The sequence below is a fragment of the Centruroides sculpturatus genome, unplaced genomic scaffold (genome assembly GCF_000671375.1).
Source record: "Centruroides sculpturatus isolate CEXI.00-Female unplaced genomic scaffold, Cexi_2.0 scaffold677, whole genome shotgun sequence".
NCBI lineage: Eukaryota > Metazoa > Arthropoda > Arachnida > Scorpiones > Buthidae > Centruroides > Centruroides sculpturatus.
The window spans coordinates 294,652-316,727 of record NW_019385011.1 but is presented as its reverse complement, the minus strand read 5'-3'; the positions used below and the strand labels follow the sequence as shown (position 1 = coordinate 316,727).

The 22,076-nt window shown below is 31.9% G+C and overlaps 2 protein-coding genes across 3 annotated transcripts in view; one reads left to right on the top strand and one right to left on the bottom strand.

Moving 5' to 3' along the window:
- Nucleotides 1-7,936: 7,936 nt before the first annotated feature.
- Nucleotides 7,937-13,060, top strand: LOC111633388 (alpha-mannosidase 2-like). Its single transcript, XM_023377947.1, has 3 exons — nucleotides 7,937-8,708; nucleotides 9,722-9,894; nucleotides 9,978-13,060. The coding sequence occupies exons 1-3, from the start codon at nucleotides 8,346-8,348 to the stop codon at nucleotides 12,724-12,726; spliced, it is 3,285 nt and encodes a 1,094-aa protein (XP_023233715.1). The 5' UTR covers nucleotides 7,937-8,345; the 3' UTR covers nucleotides 12,727-13,060.
- A 2,380-nt stretch (nucleotides 13,061-15,440) lies between these two features.
- The window catches only part of LOC111633389 (calsyntenin-1-like), a 31,566-nt gene continuing 24,930 nt past the window's right edge, over nucleotides 15,441-22,076 (bottom strand). The window contains exons 5-7 of one of the 2 annotated variants that reach the window (XM_023377949.1): nucleotides 18,219-18,393; nucleotides 17,635-17,807; nucleotides 15,441-17,565 (exon numbers count right to left, since the gene is read on the bottom strand). In XM_023377949.1, the coding sequence (XP_023233717.1) occupies nucleotides 17,398-17,565; nucleotides 17,635-17,807; nucleotides 18,219-18,393 (516 nt within the window). In that variant the 3' untranslated portion in view covers nucleotides 15,441-17,397. Of the gene's footprint in view, nucleotides 17,569-17,634; nucleotides 17,808-18,218; nucleotides 18,394-22,076 lie in introns of both variants that reach the window. The other variant, XM_023377948.1, reaches the window with a different exon arrangement.

Genomic DNA, 22,076 nt, shown 5'->3' with positions numbered 1-22,076 from the left:
TTCTTTTTTATCAGGCGAAAGCCCGAAGTTTGGGCCAACAACCAGGACACATTGGCCGATATTCCGAAACGTTACACGATGTGCCCCTCTCGGTCTTACAGTCGGCGAGCAACTGAAAGGGGGAACACCACGCGCACCTGATCTCGTGCGCTATATACACAGCGCTTTCGGTGGTAGTAGCTGTAAGGATGATTTATTCGTAAGTGAACGCCTTCTTCGTCCATAACAACAAATTTCTTCGTCCCTAAGGGCCCTAATGAAATATAATAATTAGTTCCCGATAAGTTAAAATAATAAATAATAAGGAAAATTTTATTAATCGTCATCTACACTAGGAAATAAAAGTAGAATAGACTTTATGCCTTCAATTATTACGTCAGAAGATTTTGATGATTAAGCTTAAAAGGGGGAGTAGCCTACTTCTTTAACGTTTTTTTTTATTGCTAGTTCAGGGCTTCCGAAGATATTAATGAGAAGAAACCTTAGTAAATATCTCCTTAAAATTATTATTAAAAAAAAAAAAGATATAAATATCCTGAGTGTTCTAGGTCCTTAATAATCCCTAGGAGTATATGTCTAATGTTCTTTGTTTAAAAACAAGTTTAATGATTAATTTATCGCCGATACACGCCACTAGAAACTCAATCGATGCATAGATGATATATTTATCGTATACTTGTATTGTTTTTCGATAAATAATAACGCCATTTTTCTCGCGTAAAGTAATACAAAAGAAGTTATAAATATTAAATATACTTCGAGAAAGTTTCCCCCCCTTATTTTTTAAATAAACAAATAAGCAAAAAAAAAGCAGTTAAAAAATAAAAAGCAAAAATTCCAATTTCTATTTATAAGAATGAAAGTTTACATTTAACATTTTTTTTTCTCCCTTTTCTCCTCCCTTTTTCCTGTCTTTTCCCCTTATTTTTTTCTGTTTTTCCCTCTTTTCCCTTCTCTTTACCCCCCCTCTTTCCCTTCCTTCCTCCCCATTTAAAAAATAAAATAAAATAAAATTTAATAATTTTTAAAACGTTTATTTAATCGATAAACACGATAATTATTTTTTATAAATATGCATAAATGTATGCAAATAATAATTATGTAATGGGCCATGTTTGCATTCGTTTTTATTAATAAATTAACGATTTTGTTAGTGACAAAACACGCAATCAATGTAAACGATACGTACTCGTTAAAGAATAATACATCATTATCATCATTATTATTATTTTTTTTAAATTATATAATAATTTCCACGAATAAATCTCACAAATTATACATCCATTGACGTAACGAAGCTCTTGATTATCCTATTGTATCGGCATGGTTAGACAAGACACTCGATAACTAATATTAATAATAAAATTTCTAAATGCGAATGCAAAGCCTCTGCCAAATAAAAATAAACAAATTAATAATTTATTCTAACGCTTTATTAATAATTCATTATTTGCCACTTATAACTTGTTAATGAAATAAATATTAGAGTATATAATGTAACCGTTTGTGTGTGTTTTCAATATATTTAAAAATTATTTAAAAAAAAAAAAAATTAAATAAAAATCACGTAAATCGATACGTTGTTATTTTTATCCTTACCGCTACATTTAGTTTATTTTTATAAATAATTTTAATTTATTTTTGTATAAATGTCACGATATGAGCCAAAGATTGATGACAGAAGCAATTATCTCCAACGAGCGTATTGTTATTATTATTATTATTGTGTGTGTGTGTGTGTGTGTTTTTCTATTCTTTCTACCCTTTTTCGGACCCATAGTTGGTATGGCCGGGCCACAATGGACGGGCCATCCCCTAAAAATTCACGAGATTTTTCGACCTTCCCTTAGAACGGTAGATTGACCCCTTAACAACCTCGTTAATCCGGCCGGAATTAGGGGGGCTGATTAATAAAAGGTAAATTTTAAATAGTTACCAATAGGAATAGAAGATTATCGAGTAATAATTCAAAAAAAGGAAATAAAAATTCTTTTTGTTTTGGATATTATGATCCGAATCTTCTCTATAATTTCGTTGGATAAAAGATGGTTCTATATTCTACCGGTGACAGCCAAAAGCAATTACGTTTAAAATTGCTTCTTGCATTACCTGGTACTGTGATAAGACATCAAATATTTGGAGATTTTTATATGTACTGTCTTTTCCTGGCATTTATCATATCTGCATTGACACGATTCTTATCTGTCTCCATTATCATCTAATCAAAAAGTTCTTCTTTATCCATTCATTCCCTTGTCTCGCAACAGCCACTTTTGTATCATATCCGTCTTTTGTCACTCCTAAATTATAATTTGTAGTTAAATTTTCAGCTTATTCGGCTATTGTAAAATGAAAAAAAAAAAAATAAAAAAATAGAAGAATGCATCACCCTTCGACTAATAAATTACAATTAAAGTTAATATATATTACAGTAAAACCTGTCCAAAACGGAATGAAAAAAACCTGCCTAAACGGAACAAATTCTTCGAAAAAGAGTGATTTTATATGTTAAAAAAAACCTGTTTAAAACGGAAAATATACTCGATCCTTTCAGATTCCGGTTTATACAGGTTTCACCGTACATTATAGTATATTATTATATTATATACACGTTTATTATAATAAATGTTTAAAATTCTATTATAAAACGTAGAAAAACTTCTTTTAAAGTATACTAACTTAATTTAATTCGTAGTAATTAAATAATTTTATGGAGTACAATATAAAAAATTGGGGAGAAGAATAAGTTTTGTTTCGCTTTCAAACCGTATTGGTGTTCAAATATAGATTTGTGTACTCGTGTGACGTATAGGAAGCATTCAATATGCTGCGAGCAGATATCAATATCTATCCAATTTAAATGGATATAGATAGAAATCTGCGTATAATCGACTAATCCATAATTTATCTTAGTTATCCCGCATCTATCCCATTAGTTACATCACTTATCTGAATCGACTGTGTTACCAATTGCATCTATTCAATTTTACTATGAAATATTAATGTTATCTCGATTGCCCATTAGTAAAGTTATACAAGACCCGATGGATGAAGAAAAACTTTTACTTTTCAGAGCTTCAAAGCCGGAGAAAGTGCATTTATTTTAAACGCTCGCTTTCACAACAAGCACAACACAGTAAAGAAGGATGTAATATATATATAAATATAACAATATAAAGTATATGTATATAAAATTCTTATTTTTTACACCTTACAAATTCGAAGAAAACACTCGTTTTTTCCCCCTCTAACCTCATACATTTTAACTAAGTCAATAAAAGAAGGAACATCTTTGTACTGTTTTCTCGTGTCAAAGCCATACCAGATGTCTGTAAAAGTAATGTACAGTACACTGGCTTTAAGAGATAAACTCATAAAAGGTACTACATACACTTGGCATTTTAAAATTATCAAGGCGTAAGAATATTAAAAGAACAAAAAAGAAATGTAAATAAATTTATTATTATTATTATTAAATAACAGAAGCAAAATAACCCCGTAAAGGAGTCTTGGTAAAAGTATAACGCAGAACATTCGTCTTTTCGATTCTCCCGGATCAATATATAGGAGGGTATGGTGAGTAAACACATTGGTCGTTATCATTTGGCCTATTTTGACAGGCTGGTGACTTCCATTTTCTCAAAGAGAAGCATGATTAACCATAACTGAGAAATCTTAGTTCGTTCCACGTGTCGTTTTTTTTTTTTCTTCTTCTTCTTCTTCTTCTTCTTAAAATACCTTGTATACGAGTTATAAAAATTTTTACTACCTCCCAGTTCGTTTGAGTTAAAAATTCCAGTTAATTTATGAATAAAATATACGCTTTAACCTTTCAAAACTCGTGCCAATAACACTAGAAATATACATAGAAATGGTTCTTTGTATTCAATGTTTTATTCTTAAAGAAACAGCCGAAGAGTTCGCGTGTTATGTTACGATATTTTTCGTTTTTTTCAACGTTTTTTTACCGACCAAATCGAGCGTTAAGAAAAGTTTCGAATGAAAAGTGAAACAGAAAAACTTTTAATAATTATTCACTTTCTATAAATGTTGGCAAGTTTCCTTTTCCATTATTTTTTTCCCCTCTACTTTCAATTAAATTACAACCTCGTAGCAATTGGTCAAGCTAAACTTTGGCCATTATCCATTCTTTATTATATTTTTTAAAATAAAAATAAAACAGCCTAAACGAAAGGATAATTAATATTATATAACGGAAGGATCGGACGTTCCTTCGTCAGACAGTTCTGAACTTCAATAATTCAACTTCCTCTCCATCCTCCCTCTTTAAAACTATCGACATTGATAAATACTAACTTTACAAATTGGAATTTAAATTAATACGAAAACTTACAATATAAATTGACAAAATATTTTTAATTTAATTAAGAAAACTAATTAGGAAATTAATTTTTCGTAACGAAAATATTTTTAATAATTTTACTTAAAAAAAACACACACACACACAACTCGTCGATTAATTAATTAAAAATGAATTTATAAATCGAATCGGCACGTTAATTTGTATTAATATACGTGTTTTCTGACGTCGAATTCCTTTCTATATTTATTTTGTTGCCGTATATCTTTTAAAATGTCATCACAAATACTCCGTGGTTCCTTTAATCTATAATACAACTCCTCTTCTATCGCTTGGGAAATCACAATACACGGAACAGAACTATAAATTAAACAAACTTCGTTAAATACATATTGACATTACACCGCTTAAGTTTCGAATATAAATTATATAATAATGTACAGTACGTTTTTTTTTTTAATTGGTCAAATTATCTATGACGATATTTAAATATAGCAAATCACACGAAGTAAAGCATATAAAGAAAGAGTTTGTGTTTGTGTTTCTATGACGTAAGACTTGTGCATTTAACAAGATGTTGGGTTTATTTTCAGATTAATTAATTTTCTTTGTAGATTCTTCTTATTAAAGAATTAAAATAGTTTTATAATTATGTTATACGATGAATTTTTTCGATTTTATTTTCCCGGCTATTATTATAACTTATATAACAAATTGAAATTATGGCAATTCGTCAAGAAATCTTTACATTTTTTTTTTGACACGGGCGATCTTTGAAATGTCGAGAAATGTAAAAAAAAAGTTGGGGTTTTTTTCGTATGCATGGATATTAGCGTAAGTGTGTGAGGGCAAGATTTTTTTTTTTCCAACTTTGAAGCTTAATAAATCCCGTGCCTATAGTCAAAAATTTTTGAAATTTTGTACAGATGTTTGGGTATTAGAGGAAAATTTTTCTAGAAATTTTCAAAAAAATCCGATTATTGGTTCGTGAGATATGGCTCCATCCCTTAATATCTCCCGAACCAATCTGAAGACATATTAAGGTAATGGTAGCAATTATTAAGGATGAAAACAAGTAAAGAATGCCGTGAAAGTCTAGCAACAACGTTACCAGGCTTTTTAGAACAGATAAGAAGGGAAAAAATCACGATAATTCATATTTATTCCACTGCTATTTAGGACTACTGTATTTACATATAAAACTGCATGATTTATAAAAATTTAATGGTTGTAAGCTTTTAAAAGAAAAAAAAAACTCGTTTAGTTTTAACAGAAACGTGATTTAATCGTAATTTAATAAATGAAATTTATGGCAATGAGATAATATCTACGACGATTTTATATAGCCGACATTTTATTTCTTTACATTTTTTCCCCCTTGTTAACAAATGTAAGTTAAAAATCAATACTGTAATTAATTTCTTCGTATTAAGCGAATATTTTTTAAATAAAANATATATTTTTTTTCTCTTTTATATTGTAAGTTATAATTAATTTTTAAAAATTTATTAATAAATATAATCAAGTTTGCAACACTGCACTTCTACACTCTTCCACATTAAGAGCTTTTGTAAATATTATACATTATGGTACATATCTCCCAAATTAATAGTCCGATTTTCCTGAAAATTTCTAGAAAAATTTCCATCTAATACACAAATCTCGTTGCAAAATTTCATAAAATTTCGACAAAAAGAACAGAAGTTATTAAGCTTCAAATATTGCTCCCCCCCAAAAAAAACATCTCAAATTTTTTGCATTTCTCGACGTTTCAATATCCTCCGAGTCCAAAAATGTAAAAAAATCCGGGGTGTTATATGTTTCCTCTATTATATAACAGCTAGAAAAGTAATATATAAGAGTATATGTGTGGTAGGGAAGACAAAACATATGGTTTTTGTTTATAAAGATACAGCGTGTATGCTCATCAAAGTGGTAAATGTACAGTACAGTGTACTTCAATAACGGTCATTATCGTAATGGATTCCGTTCCTTTATTGTTACATCCTCGTTTTGTTAATTTTTCCATGTATTGTATGCATTTCGATAATTAAAAATAAACGTTAAACTTCGAAGTTGTTCCATCAGAACAAAGAAAAATATCTTTTACTTCTCGACATCTCATTATGCGAATAATTTAAGTGTGATTAATAATTCCATCCCAGTCATTTACTTAAAAATTTAATCTTTAATTTTTATTCTTTTATTCATTCTAAAACTCTTGTAAAATTTAACAATTGGATTAATTTCACTCAATTTTTTTTCCTTATTCAAAAACTTTCAAACTGTAGTAAATAAAATTACAATTATATTTATTCTATTGTATTATTTAAATAGAATCCAAAGTAATAGAATGAACCATTTAATAATATATTACAGAAGGAAAATAGAGGAAACATATAAATATTTGAAGGGGGAGGCTTTATAGATTGATTCGGCGAATCGTTTGCATGAAAGACAATTTAAATATATATTCTACACGTGAATCATTGTGAAGATTTATAACAAGGGCGTTCTTTCACAATGGTTTTCCTGGGCTGCGACGTAGAAAACAAATGCCAAATGCATCTCGACTCGTGTTAATCTCTTATAATTGACCGATAGTATTATTGACAATATCGATTTATTTCTTCGTTCAATCAAATTAATAGAAATTGTATATATTGTTTGTTTGCACTCTTACGTATACTACGAATCATTTACACTTCTAATCTTTTAAGAACGATTTTTTCTGTCTATTCAATTATTTAATGTTATAGTCTATCTTATATACTGTACTGTTGTTTAACTATTGATCTCCTGTTTATTGTATTTTAAAAAAATGTTTTTTTTGTTTTTCCTTCGAAATAAATATAATAAAAGTCTTGTTTAGAACCGAACTTTCGTAATTATCTATTTTCGTGTAATAAGCGAAGTGTAAAGTCAAATGATTATTATTATTACTGTTATTACTTTCCGGGTTATTGTATGCGAACAATAGACAGATATAACACAGAATGTATTGCTCGATCCCATTGTTAAGACGGATATTGTTCAACGATTGATTCATTCTGTCTTTTGAACACGGATCGATCGATAACGAAACTTTTGAATAATAATTTTCTGGCAATAAATTAATATTTCCTCATAATTTAAATGTATAAATAAACGAAATACGCTACTCAAAATGAATTATTTATTTATCGAAATTATCAAAAATTTTTAAATTAAAAAAAAAAAAAAAAACATAAATTGTTGTCTGTCGTACGGTTGCTATGACAACCTTACTGATGTAACATCACGTGATAGTAAATTTTTTTACATACAAAATTTTAATAAAATTTTAAAATCCGTAATAATAATAATAATAATAATAATACTTATTTAAACACAATCGTCGATAATTTTATACACAAAATTAAATTAATTAATAGACGTTTGATTAAAATTAAATTTATTTAAATTATAAAGAAATCATCATGGCACCAACCGACGTCACGTGACAAACCGCAATCACGTGACGTAGCATTTAAACGATACGAAACGAAATAAAAATCGTTGGCATTTAAACGACAATTGTTTTAATTATTTTCAATTATTAAACGGATCGAATCGATAAAGAGAGAGACAGAAAGCCACGGTGGAAATTAATAATAGAAAAAAAAATACGTCATTTTAAACGCGAGGTGGGAAATTAAATACGTGACGTGACGTATGACGTGGATAAATAAATAAATTTTAATTTTACCAATAAATCGTAGAAGTTTCGAAACTTGGAAGCGACCTTGAAGACAACCCGGAGGCATTGTAAAAGGGGGCATGCGCAATGTCCTTCTTGTACTCGATCCTTCCTCTATCCTATACAAGATGGTCGAAGGAGACGTGAGTAGTGTCGTTACGTTGTCTGCCTTTTCCGATAGGAAAAGTCGCCCGACCTATTATTGATTTCATTCCGCTTTAAAGCTCCGTATTTATTTATTTATTTATTTTTTATCCCCCTCTCCCCGAAGTGAAAAAGAAATAATGTAATCCCCCCGTGTCAGCTATGTTGCATTTTGTACGACGACCGAAGCTGTGTTATTTGATTTTGTCCACTCTCGTCTTGTTCGGAGTGGTTGTGTTATTTTACAGTAGCCAGACTATAAATCTGACAAAAAGGACTTCGATCGCCGTTTCTACAGAAATCGTTAAATTCGATTTAAAAGATGGAACAATCGGAAAAGAGAAGATTTTCTCGTCTAAACCGTCGCATTGTCATCGGTCGAGTCTATTGTCCTCGGTTGACATCTCTACCGCCGATCTCTACCCCAAACTGAATTTCCATCCACGATCCAGGACTTATTGGAATTATACATTCGAGAAAAGATATTTAAAGACCAAGGATCAATGGAGCAAGCTACCACTCAAGGTGAGCATCGTTCTGGTGTTCTGCTTAAAAAAAACCCCCATAAATACTTATAAACGTTAAAAATAAATCGATTTTGTTAACATTATTTTTCGTTTGTGTGTCGGAAAATATTATCTAATTGTTATTCTTACGGTAAAACTGGATAGAAAAAAAAGACAATAAAAATTTCGTCCGAATCCATTGTTAATTACATTTTAAGTAATGACGAATTTTATTGTATTTAATCTCGAAATATCCCAATTATTATTTTTATTTTCGCTAATTTCGACTCTTAACACGTGTTTTTTTCTAAGACCAGAGGGGAAGAAGTAACGAGCAAACAATACCTTCTTTTATTCTTTTTTTTAACGTTACAACACAATAGAATTTGTAAATAAACCTAAATCAGATGGTGAATATTTAAGAAAAAAAAACACCCCGGATGCCGCTGTTTGTTTTCTGTTTGGTTGCTCGTCTGAAACTTGGAAGAACAAAAGATTCGCCTTGTTTGTGTCCAGTTACTCGACCCCTTCTTCGGTTAAATAACCTTATTGGAAAATTTAAATTTTTTTCCGAGTGATAACCTAGATTTGTTTTAAAAATTGTCTATTTGTTAGCGGCTGTAAACTTCAATCTGGATCTAGATTGAGCCGAAGATAAAGATTTAACACCGGGTCACTGTATACGCATCAAAGACTTAACAAAAGGAATTAATTTGCAAAAATTGTTTCTTTTTCATTTCCATTTTTTTTTTATATCGATTCGGCAGCCATTTTAGTTGTACATTTGCCAATTTATACTTATTTATGTGAGAAATTCTGCAGTGTGTAGTCGATAAAGCCGTTTTAAAATTTAAGTAGTTCGTGCAGGAACTTAAAAATAATAGTCAATTAAAATACTCCCCCGTTGTAATTTATTTTTAAACGAATTTATTATTTGACTTGTTCTGATTTCCTGCTGATATTACAAAAATAGCTGTGAGAATCGTCTCATCCCACTCTTATTATTCTTTTTTTTCTGAATTATTTCCTCAGGTGATAGTCGTTCCTCATTCTCACAACGATCCGGGTTGGTTGTTGACCTTCGACGATTATTTCTACACCTACACGGCGCGAATATTGAACAATATGGTGGAAAAACTCAACCTTCATTCGGATTTAAGTTTCGTCTGGACCGAAATCTCTTTTTTCTCCAAATGGTGGACCAGGTAATACTCCCTGCCAGGCAATTAATGTAACTTTTTTTTAAAGTTGAACTCGTCTAATTGAATTTTTTTGCCTTCTTTTCTAGTCTGAAGAATAGACCTCATTTGAGAGATGCCGTGAAAGAACTTGTCACTAACGGACAATTAGAGATGGTGACGGGTGGATGGGTAATGACGGACGAAGCTTCCTCCAGTTACTACGCCATGATCGATCAGCTAATTGAAGGACACAATTGGCTAAAGACCACGCTAAACATCGAACCCTCCCACGCTTGGTCCGTAGATCCCTTCGGGCATTCTTCCACTTTCGCTTACATCCTGAAATCTTCTGGAATTCACAATATGCTTATTCAGAGGACTCATTACGCCTGGAAGCAATATCTAGCGGAGCAGAAGCAATTGAATTTTTGGTGGAAGCAGTCTTTCGAAGGGATTAATTCTTCCAAGATTTTATGCCAGATGGCACCCTTCGATCTGTATAATATCAAATACACTTGCGGGCCCGATACCGAGGTGTGTCTTCAGTTCGATTTTAGAAGGATTGCTGGAGAATATACAGACAGCCGTTCGGTACCGATAACCAATCAAAATGTGGAAGAGAAAGCGGAGTTGCTGTTATCTCAGTACGGTAGGACGGCGTCACTGTTCCATCACAATGTAGCTCTGGTCAAACTGGGCGACGATTTTAGATACAAGCACGAGGCCGAATGGGACCAGCAATATAACAATTACAAGAAACTTTTCCAGTACATTAATTCCAGGAAGGACTGGAATGCAGAAGTGCGTTTCGGGACAGTCAGGGATTACTTCGACCAAGTGCATCGCCGGATGAAGGACATCAACGGAGATTCTTATCCTACTTTAGTAGGGGACTTTTTCGCTTACAGCGACATCTACGCCACGGGAAAGGCAGCCTACTGGACCGGATACTTCACCACCAGACCCTACTGGAAGCAATTATGCCGCGAATTAGAGTACTGGCTGCGCAATGCCGAAATTATATACAGTCTGAGCCGCGTGGTACTGAGACACGGCAATCATTCCGGTGTGGTTCGGAAATTAGACGAAGACTACAATGCACTAGGAGCGGCTAGAGACAGCTTGGCGCTATTCCAGCATCACGACGCTATCACCGGGACCTCCAAAGAAGCGGTGATGCACGATTACGGCATGCGCCTCTTTCATGGAATTCAGCAATCGATCACGCTGCTCTCTTATTGCTCGCAGTACGTCCTCTTAAAAATACCAAAAACCATTTACCACCGCTCCTTTCCTTATCTGGTAGTAGATTTCACTAAACCCACTTACGATGTCCTCGATAACAAAAGTATTCTAAAAATGTCTAGGGAGGGAATTAAAAAAGTGGTCGTCTTCAATTCTTTGGCTCGACGAAGCCAGCAGGCCGTCAGAGTTCGGATTGGCACGCCTTACGTAGCCGTTTACGATTCTATGGACCGTAAAGTATCGTTCCAGATTAATCCCATCTGGAACGACACCATAGAAATCTTAAGCGATGCCTTCGAAGTGATATTCGTGGCCGATCTCCCTCCTCTGTCCTTAGAGACTTTTGTCCTCAGGGCGATCGATCGCATGATTGCTAATAAGTCTTCTATTAACGTCATCATGAACGATGCCAAAGCAGCGAAAACGGACGATAACATTTTTACATTCCATAATTTAATCGAGGAGAACATAATTCTGGAATCTCCTCACATCTCCGCAACCTTTTCTAGATTTACGGGTTTCCTGCAAAGTATCAAACTCAAGAGGTTGTTCACTAGCAACCAAGCTAAAATGTCGTTCCAAGCTTACAGGTCGGAAGAGTTCAGCAGCGGGGCCTATCTGTTTCAACCCAGTTTCCTTCAACCCCTCAGAAACATAACGGGGCGGTTTCCCATCATCCGCATAGTACGGGGTTTAATACTAAACGAAATAAGTGTAGTGTACTCCAAGCTACTGACTATCAAATTTCGTCTCTATCAGACTCTAGGACCACTGGGAGCGGGTCTAGAAGTGGTGGCCCAACACGACATGACTCGACCGGAAACTACAAATAACGAAATGTTCATGAAGATAAAAACTGATATCGATAACGGCAACACGTTCTTTACAGACCAGAACGGTTTCCAGATGGTCAGGAGGATGTTCCACTCCCATTTACCTATTCAGGCTAATTACTACCCCATCACTTCCGCCATGTTTATAGAAGACGGCAAGTCGCGTTTGACTTTCCTCACCACGCACGGTCACGGAGCGACTAGTCCCAAGAGTGGCACCCTAGAAGTCATGATCGATAGAAGGATTCAGACCGACGACGGAAGAGGAATGGGCGAAGGTCTAATGGACAATAAGAGGACCATTTCTCGTTTCTGGATTCTACTAGAAAGAAAGGTCAAACCGGAAGAGAGCGAAGTACCGAATTTGAGCCGTTTAGGTCACACTTTATCATCCGTCCTCAATTATCCCGCTGTCATTCTAGATGTCAACAATAGAATGGAGCATCTATTCAAACCCAGTGTGAGTTTCCTGCAAGCCAGCTATCCCTGCGACACTCATCTCGTCAACTTGAGGACTTTACCCTTACACGAAAATTTCTATCAGCCATCCAATTCCAGTTTACTCATACTCCACAACAAGAATCGCGCTTGCAGCTTAGTGGAGACCACTCCAATCACGTGTTCAGACTCACCCGAAATCGACCCCTTCCGCCATCTTGGTGTTCGTAACGTACATTCCACCAAACTCACCGGGTTGGGCGACAAAGTGCGAATCGATAAACACAACGTAACGGTAGCCCCGATGGAAATAGCCACGTACAAAGTGGACTTTCCCTGAAAAACAATAGCAAGCCACCATTTTTTTAGTTCGTTATTCAAATTTTACATTTTCCATCGCATTCTTTACTTAAAAAAAACAAAACAATATGGATCTCGGATTACCTTAAAGAAGTTCATGCCTTTACCGGAAATGGAAAACAGCACGTGCGTATGGGATTTTTGAAGTATACCTCATCTAAATCTTTATTGTTGGTTATGAAAAAAAAAATAAAAATATAGTTTTATTTTATCATAATTTTAAGTATTTATTACTCGACTATTTAGAGTGTATAATTTTGTAATTATATTTTGAATAAATCGTTGGAAATAGAAGAAGATTCTTATCTTAATCTATTGTTTACGTCGTAGATGTCCGGATTTTTCCGGATGGATAAGAAAAATGTCTATTTATACACCGAGGATAAATAGATTTAGTTCGCTTCCTCCTTAAGATACGCAATGCGGGGGGGGGTTGGCAAGAGGGAAATAAAGGGGAGGGGATATAAAAATCTGCATTGCAAAAATTTCCAGCCGGCTATCGATTTCCGATTATCTTCGGAAAGGTATTTAAAAGTAGCCATCTCTTTAATCGATAAACTATAATTTAGTAGCGTATTGTTATTCGAAATTACCCTCCAGGATGCGATATAGAAAAAAAAAATGGGGTGATGGGTCAAATTTCGACTTCCCTTTATTGAATTTCTAAATGTTTTTGACACCCAACCGGCTCGGAATGTCGTGAGAAACACTACGAAATTGTGTGCGTGCTTGTGTATGTTGCATTGTCTCTAAAATTAGGGCTATTTCCGTGTTTAGGGAATCGACGGGGATTAATTAAATTTTGGTAGTTAAAGGTCGAGGGGAGATAGGAAGTCACGTGCTATATCTCTAGGGTGTGGGCGTTATTGGCATTTACAATTAAAAAACTCATTCCTACCCCCGAAAATAACGTTTTTTTTTGTAATAGTTAATATAAAATGTTTTTAATTTTACCGACGGAAAGTACATGAAATAACGGAAATTAACATGAATTTTACTTGGAATTTTGATAAAAGCGTATTGTCGTTCTTCCTTTCGTTTATTAAAAATTTTAAATTTCACCCTGAATAAATAATAGATTCCGGGTCACTATTTAAGTACGGGAGAAGGAAATAATCGATAAAAACATGACGGAAACTTGTGCAGAAATACAACGAGGACGTGTTACACGTCATCTAGTTTAAACTTTTTTTTTTATTGTTATTTAAAATTATGAAACTTCAAACTAAGGTCTAGACACGGAATGGAACGAGATATCACGCCCGAATAATAATAAAATGGAACGAGTTCGATACTGCACGCAGGCACTTAAACGGGGGCGCAAAAAAAGAGCGAATTGCCTTGACCTCAAAGAAGTAGGGCTCCTATACTATGTGTTTACTTCCTTTAATACAGTGGTTTCCAAACTTTCTGCACCTCCGACTCCCTTTTTCAGAATGGGGAAAACACTGCTTTAATATAATAATTTGCTGTAGGGACCCCCCGTGTGTATTTTGTCTCGGGTCCCGTTACCTTCTGTTTCCTCCCTCCACACACACACACACCAATAACATTTTAAGTATTACGTCGATAAAAATATTACAACTACCGAGAAATAAACGATTATCGAAGTCAAGGTCGAGTTAAAAAAAAATAACACCGCATAACTGCTTCCGCCATTATTAAACTTGCATTGTTGTTGTATACGGCACGCGAACACACGGTCCGTCTGCCTAGGATGGAGGGTCTTTCTATAGGAAACTGATCCCTGTTTAGGTGTTAGGAACGTACAAATCCGGAAAATAAGTGGCCAGCCTACGCGCGAACCCACGACCGACCAGTGTATTGTGTGGTGTTAATATTGAATATTTTGGTGGTTAAGAGATTTTTATTCCGCCTCATTTAAGCTTAAATAGGCTAAAACAAACGAGTTTTGTCCTATTAAAACCGAGTGAACTTTCATCGTGACTAATGCAACAATAAACTCCGATTATAATTACAAAAAAAATGACTTAAATGGGGCAAAATAATCTTTATTGCAATACACTTTCAACAAAATATACAAAAATTTTCTTTCGAAGCTTTCTTGGGCATTTGTGTATATATATTTATGTATAATATAACAAATAGATTTGATGCATTCATTGTCAATAATAATATATATATAAAGTGGACACTTAATAACTGAACAGGTGCAAATGCACATATACAAATAATAATAATAATAAAAATAAAGATAAAAAAAAATTAAAAAATTGTTTACATTTTATATTAAACGATACGTTACCGATACATAATTTGTATATATCCATCACCATTATACCCCTTATATATTGTAATACCAAAAAACACAGTATTTTTTTTTTCTCTTGGAATGTTTAATTATGAATACAATATGAAGCACGACAGCCTAAAGCTATTCAATTAAATTTTACACGTGAATTTTCTGTAAACAACACAAAACTTAAAAATTTCTTTTTTCCTCCCCCTATAACCTGCTGCAGTATGGGAAGTTTTATGGACGAAAAAACAATACTTAAAACGGGGAAAAAACGCTAATAAATGTATTTATTAAATATAAATAGAGGTTGGGAATCTCGAGCATTTTAAATTTCCCGATTTCGGGAACGATTTTTCTTTTGTATATTTTGAAATGTTTTCCGGGAAATCCGGGATCGTGAGAAAACAAAGTAACTTTTTTTTTTTTTGTGTGTGTGTGTGTGTGTGTGTTGAAATGCAATTTCGCAAAAATCTTCAGATTTTAATTACTTGCATTCTATCAAAGAAATAATAATAAGTACACAAGTACAGTACATAAATCTCGAGCCTTAACAAAATTAAATAATAAATGACTCAATCCCATCCATTACAGAATGTCATTATAAAAATATATACTATATATATATATATATAGGCCTATATATATCGATTTTTTTTAAAGTTTTATCAGAAAAATACCCCCATAGATGCACTCATGTTTTGCCACGATATACATTAAAATCGTTATAATAATAATAATAATAATTTTCTTAATTTTATATAGGATTTAGGCGTGTTATTGCATTGTTTTTGAAATTATGAAAAGTGTTAATATCGATCAAAGTTAAATAATATCTTAAATAATAATAAAAAAAAAAACGAATTAAACGTTGACATTGAACTTGTGTGTACACACACCAGAACAAGTAGCGCGTAACATTTGTTCAAGGTCAGCGTCGAAGGAAGATCGTAAGCACGGTTAGAACACCCGCTAGTAATAGGTAGACGTCGTTATTATTAAAACATTAACTTACGCAATGGGCAATCGATACGGAGTTGTACGTGTACCAAAATATGTTATTTTCTCTTTAATAATAATACTTGATACACACAATTTTCTTATTTTTTTGTATATAAAACGGGGACGAAATTTAAGATTATGTGACTTAAAAAAAAAAAAAATTAATTCCTTTCCCAAGATTCGGAACTTCAACTCTTGGTTCCCAACCTCTAAGTATTAACTACTCTAAAAAGAAACAACATTCAATTTTAAGCTAATTCTATATAAAGTTTATAAATATTTTTTTTTACAGTGAAACAATTTAATATAGATTTCCAAATCTGTTCGATTCGATACGTAATATTGAAATGTTTTCTTCTTTTTTTAAATATAAACTCGAACATTTAAATTTTTCCCCCTTCAAAACTGGCGGCGATTAAGAAGTTCGTGTGAAATTCAGTTATAAATTGGTCGGTGTTTTTATTTTATTTATTTATTGTTTTATTATCTGCAAATTCCAGAAAATTTCGGCTGGTTCTCTACCGTAAAAATCTACGAGGAAATTAAGAACCGAATGGCACACGGGACGAAGGGGAATTGCGAGAGAGAGAGAGAGAGAGAAAGAGAGAGAGAATTAGCCAAAATTCCCGGGAACGAAGCCCGTGTGTTTGTCACATTGTGCACCAAAATACAAATGGCACTCAAAAAAGTTTTTTTTTTTCTTGTCACGTCGATATCTGTACAAAATAATTTCAACATGGTGCACAATCCTACTTCTTAAGTACATGCATTACTATTATTACATCCATTATTTAAATACGGCACGAGAAAAAGTATTCTAATACTACATACTGGGATATCACAGGATACTACATTTATGCAAAAGGTGTTGTTGAATGGATCGTGTGTGTTTCAGATATGTGTTTTTAGAACATTCTGAAGCATTCGTGCGATTTAGTGCGACCAAATCGTCGGCGAGTCAAAGTATGTATTCGATGCTGCTCTGGAAACACAATATAACTGCCCGGTGATATGGATTGTTCGACGTCAACGAATTTCCCTTTTTTGTGGCAAACAAACAAACATAAAAAATTTACGTTAATAAATGCAAAGGGAATTCTGTCGCGTGTTGTTGTTTATTGTTGCACTGGATCAAAAGCCCAATGTTGGAATAAGTAGAAGTATGGCGTCAAAGATGATCAAAAATTTGGAAAAAATATGTATCCAATTACGAAAAAGGTGAGTTTTTTTGTGCAAAGATGTATGATAAATTTCTATGAAATGAGTACGTCCTCTTTAGGTCTCGATGGTGCAAGGAAAGTGCAATTTCTTTTTTTTTTGTTTTGTTTTGTTTTTTTTTTTATAGAGGTGCTCTTAAATATTACAAGCAGAAAACGAAACATAGGTAGATACTTAGAAATTAAGTACAGAATTATCCCATTCTAACTCCTTGCTTTTTACTTTCTCGTTTTCTTCCTCCTCCGAACTTTCGTCTTCATCGTGATAACTGCTTCCGTCGTCGGAGCTGTCGCTATCGTCGTTATCTTCCCGCGGAGCCGACTTTGTATTCTGCTGTTCAATCTGCTGTATAGACAATTAATAATTTAAAAAATTTAATAAACTAGAAATATTTATGAACCAATAACTTACATCCATTGGATTTACTGTAATAGTCAACGAGGAATCGTCCCATGCCATTTCTTGATCGTCGTCTCTAGTTTCTCGCGTACGCCGATGAGCGGCTCGGATACGAATTACGCCTAAGACGATCATGAACACCAGAAATCCCACACACACAACGATGATAATTGCCACGGCATGACCTAAGAAGTTTAAAGTTCAATAAAATTATGCATTGTGTGTATTAAGGCTGATTGCTACCTCTTTGGTTATGCATGAGATTTCCAGCGTTAACAATGCTTTTTCTGTGAAATATTTTGGAAATCAATTCGTGAATTTTCTACAAATTTTCTACGACTTTAAAAATTCGTAGAAAATTAACGAATCGGATTTCTAAAATTCTGAACCGTGCGTTAATAGAAGAATTAAATAGGAATCTAATGCAAAAAACTGTTTGATTCTATCTGCTTCGGTTCTCGAAAATTTTTGGAAAAGAGGATTTGCCCATAGAAAAAGCATTCAATTTTTAACGCCATTTGCTGGAGTTCGCTGCGTGACCGGAGGTTACAATCGGTCTTAAAGATTTCTAAATATCATTCCGCTTTTTTACTTACTTGCGGAAGTCTTTGCAATTATTTTCCCTCCGTCTAAATTGGTTTCTAGATAGTTTGCCGGCCTAATTTTGGCATCGCTTTGTTCAACTCTATGCTGATGAACTTGTGCATGAGCCTGTGACTGTTTCGAGTCGGAACTGTGACTAGGTTCTGATCGAGGATGAATTACAGTCAACTGGAAGGGAAGAAAAAATTACAACTATAAACAACTTTCTACGCTCATTTTTAAGATATTCAACCATAAAATCTAAAACACTTAAAATTTTCAATAAAGATTCTGCTATGAAGCTTGCATTGAATAAGCAGAAATTCAACAATTATTTGAAAGTAATCTATTTATCATTTTAGTAAATATTGAATTTATTTTTTACATTAAGTCAGACTTTGTTCATTATAAGCATGCCCAACTAACATGGAACTTATATATATATATATATATAAGATTTAATGAAAAGATTTTGAACTTAATAAATCATTTAATATCCTCATTATAAAACTGGCTTGTAAATAAACGATCCTCTTCACCATTTATTTATTATTTAAACAGGTGAGACAAGTGTCACTGTGGAAATCCAAAAGATCCAAGATAAAAAATTAAATTTTATTTTCGATTTTAAATTCTATTAACCTAAATTAAAATCGTCTTACTGAAAATAGTGATTTAGAAAAATAATCTGTTTTTCTGTTTTATTAAATTAAAATGCCTGAACTCCACGCAAGGATATTATTATTGTTATATTATATTATTTATTCAGGAAATGTTTGTATTTGATAAAATTTTCCTGTAAGTTTTTATACAGTATATTGAATTATTCAACCTTACAATTATATAAATGTTTCAGTTGATTGCTGAAATGACAAAATAAACAAAGTAATGTATAAGTTTATTTATTTATTAATTCGTTTAAATTATATAAAAATCAAAAACTAAATAAACTATTTTGTGATTTTTGATGATACAGTAGGTGCTCTATATTTTCTGGCAATCTGCAGTTGCAGATAATACATTTGCAATACCAGATATAAATGTATAAAAAATTTGGTTAGTGTTTGATAAGACACATGAAATATATTCAGAAAGTTATTAAATATACTTTTACATAAATACATGTAAATGTAATTATAATAAATCAAAACCTTCGCAACTTTTTACTTAAAAACTAACAAATATTTGTCAAATACCATAAAAGTTTTATATCTAACATATTATGCAGATAAAAACAAGACACACAAATATACATACAGTGGATTCAACACAGTGTCAATTTAGCTGTCCTTCCAGAGTTTACTACTGTCAAGAATCCACTGTACATGAGACATCTTGTAGTTATTTTATATATATTATAACTTTATATATATATATATACCCTCATATATATATGAGAGAGAAAAATAAATATAAAGTTACAATTGCCTCATTGAATAACACAAGACATTTGAGCAGAATAAATTTCTTAGATAGATAAAAATTTATTTGGAAAAACAATATAGATGAAAAATGTGTTACCAAATAAAATAATACAACTGAAAAGTGTTACCAGATAAACCAATATCATAAAAAAAGTAAAATATTTTATAGTCTACCAAGCATCAATTTTTAAACATTTGTTCTTATAGAATGCAGTACAATCTGTGGGATTGATTTTATTTGCTATTTTTAAACTTTTACCGGTTTGATGTAACATTAATAAAAATTTCCCCAACAAAATAATTGTAAAAATCAACAAATATTAGACTATACAATGAAAAGTCTTATTTTTCTGAGGTGTGAACAAGAATAAAGAAGTCTTACAGCAGAGTGAACCCTTTAATGGAGGCTGCTTCATCCACCTCATTATGCAAAACATAAAAAAGTATTTGTTAATTTTTACAATTATTTGTCCTGAAAATTTTTATCAAATGTATTATATATTTTTTAATTGTGCCATTACCAAAAGGAAGTAGTTTTTTTAATGTTTTGAATTATGATGATTCCACTTTTTCATGATCTTTCTTTGCATATCACTAATTACTGTTGATTTTCTTTTCAAGAATTTATATTCAAATACATTCTGTGTTAGCCAATTTTAAATTTTTATTGTCAAAAAACCCACACAAAATGGGTATGATAAATCAGGTTAAATCTACTTTTAGAATACTTTACTATAATCACAGATGGAACACATTTTGTATGTCAATGTCTGGTTGAAGATGATGATAGTAATAATGAAATTGATTAAAAATATATAATTATAATTCTAAAAAAATTTTTTTTTTAAATTAAAATTCAGAATATAGTCTTTGAGTAAACACTCAACTGGTACTGATTTCAAGGAATGAATTATAATTATAATCAGTTAATCAATAAAGATATTTATTTTACTTTTTCCTTTTTATCCAAATGAATTTCACCGACACTCTTTGGTCTCATCAGTTTATAAGAATATTTGATTTACATTGGCACTTTTATGCCATACCAAAGACTATATTCTGGATTTTAATCATCAGCCCTGCAATTTCTAGAAAGTACTGTTCTTTTCATTTGGTCAGATTCTGTTATTCTGTCATAATAAATCTAGATGTTTTTGTTAATTGAATGTTTTAATGTAAAATTTTTTGTTTAAGTGATTTTATATAATGTTACATGGTACAAATGTAAAAAATATTACAAATACAGTAAGAATTTTTAGATTGTTTGAATTATATCAAGTCTAAAGATTTGAAAAAAGAAATTTACAGATAAGGAATAGAAAATAAAAACTGTATTAAATCAAAGTCATTTTGATAGTTATCCTTATAAACCATAATGTACACTCTGTGGAAAAAATATAAAACATTATCAAAAATTCATAGTATTATGCAATAAAATATAAAATTACTATAGTTGCATAAATTTTACTTATTTTGAATGTACTTGACCTAACTGCCAAATTACTGCCAAAAACTTTTCAGTTTCAGTATTTTTCTACTTATCCAATTTTATAGAATACTGGAATTTTTTTTGGTTATTTACTGAATAATTTCTAATGTAGAATAAAACAAGTTATTTGAAAAATATCTAAGAAAATGGAGCACAAAAAAAACTAAAAATTTTATTTATTTATTTATTCATTAGATGCAAATAAATTATTTCATAATATTAGCACTGTCAAAGCACATTGATATTAGTTGCATTTCATTTTTTGCATGCTCCCCTGTTAATTAAGATGTTAGAATTTGTGTGTTAAGTTGTCAAAGTTTTGTACAGGTGATTTGTTTTACTATAGTCGAAAGTGTATATGTGGTTGTCATTTTATTGGATCGGAATGTCACCATCCCTACTGTGACCTCTGACAATTAACTGTGACATTCCAATCATATCTTCAGAAGGGAGTTGAGTTGGTGGACAGTATGTCATTAATTTCTCTATCATGTCTCTATCAATTTGTGTGTAAGAAACATATTTTACTTTAGTTTTCCAACATATTCAATTGCAACATACAAATTTATCTATCATCCATATTCAAATTTTCTTAAAACTTTTATTTATTTTTGTCATTTAGAAATAAGAAATAATAATTCACTTTGAATAACAATAATAATCCAAAATTGCAAATAAACAATAACCAAACACCTTTATCGTTGCTGAGAAAGTTTATTTAAAACAAACGTTTGACCTATTCCATAGGCCATTGTCAGATTGAAAATGGACAATTGAAAGATTTCGTTCCACACGATCAAATACAAATATTTAAATTTAAAAAAAAAAACTGGCAAAGGATTAAAAAATAATATACATGTAATGTATAAAAATATATATAATAAAAACAAAGAATAAAATAAAAATAAACTCAGAAATACTACTAAATATAAGTATCAACTAATACAATAAAACTAACG

Excerpts from the sequence above, each read along its gene's own strand:
- LOC111633388 (XM_023377947.1), top strand. The coding sequence starts at position 8,346 with ATGTTGCATTTTGTACGACGACCGAAGCTGTGTTATTTGATTTTGTCC. Across the intron at positions 8,709-9,721 it reads GGAGCAAGCTACCACTCAAG|GTGATAGTCGTTCCTCATTC; the intron begins GTGAGCATCGTT and ends TTATTTCCTCAG. Across the intron at positions 9,895-9,977 it reads TTCTCCAAATGGTGGACCAG|TCTGAAGAATAGACCTCATT; the intron begins GTAATACTCCCT and ends CTTCTTTTCTAG.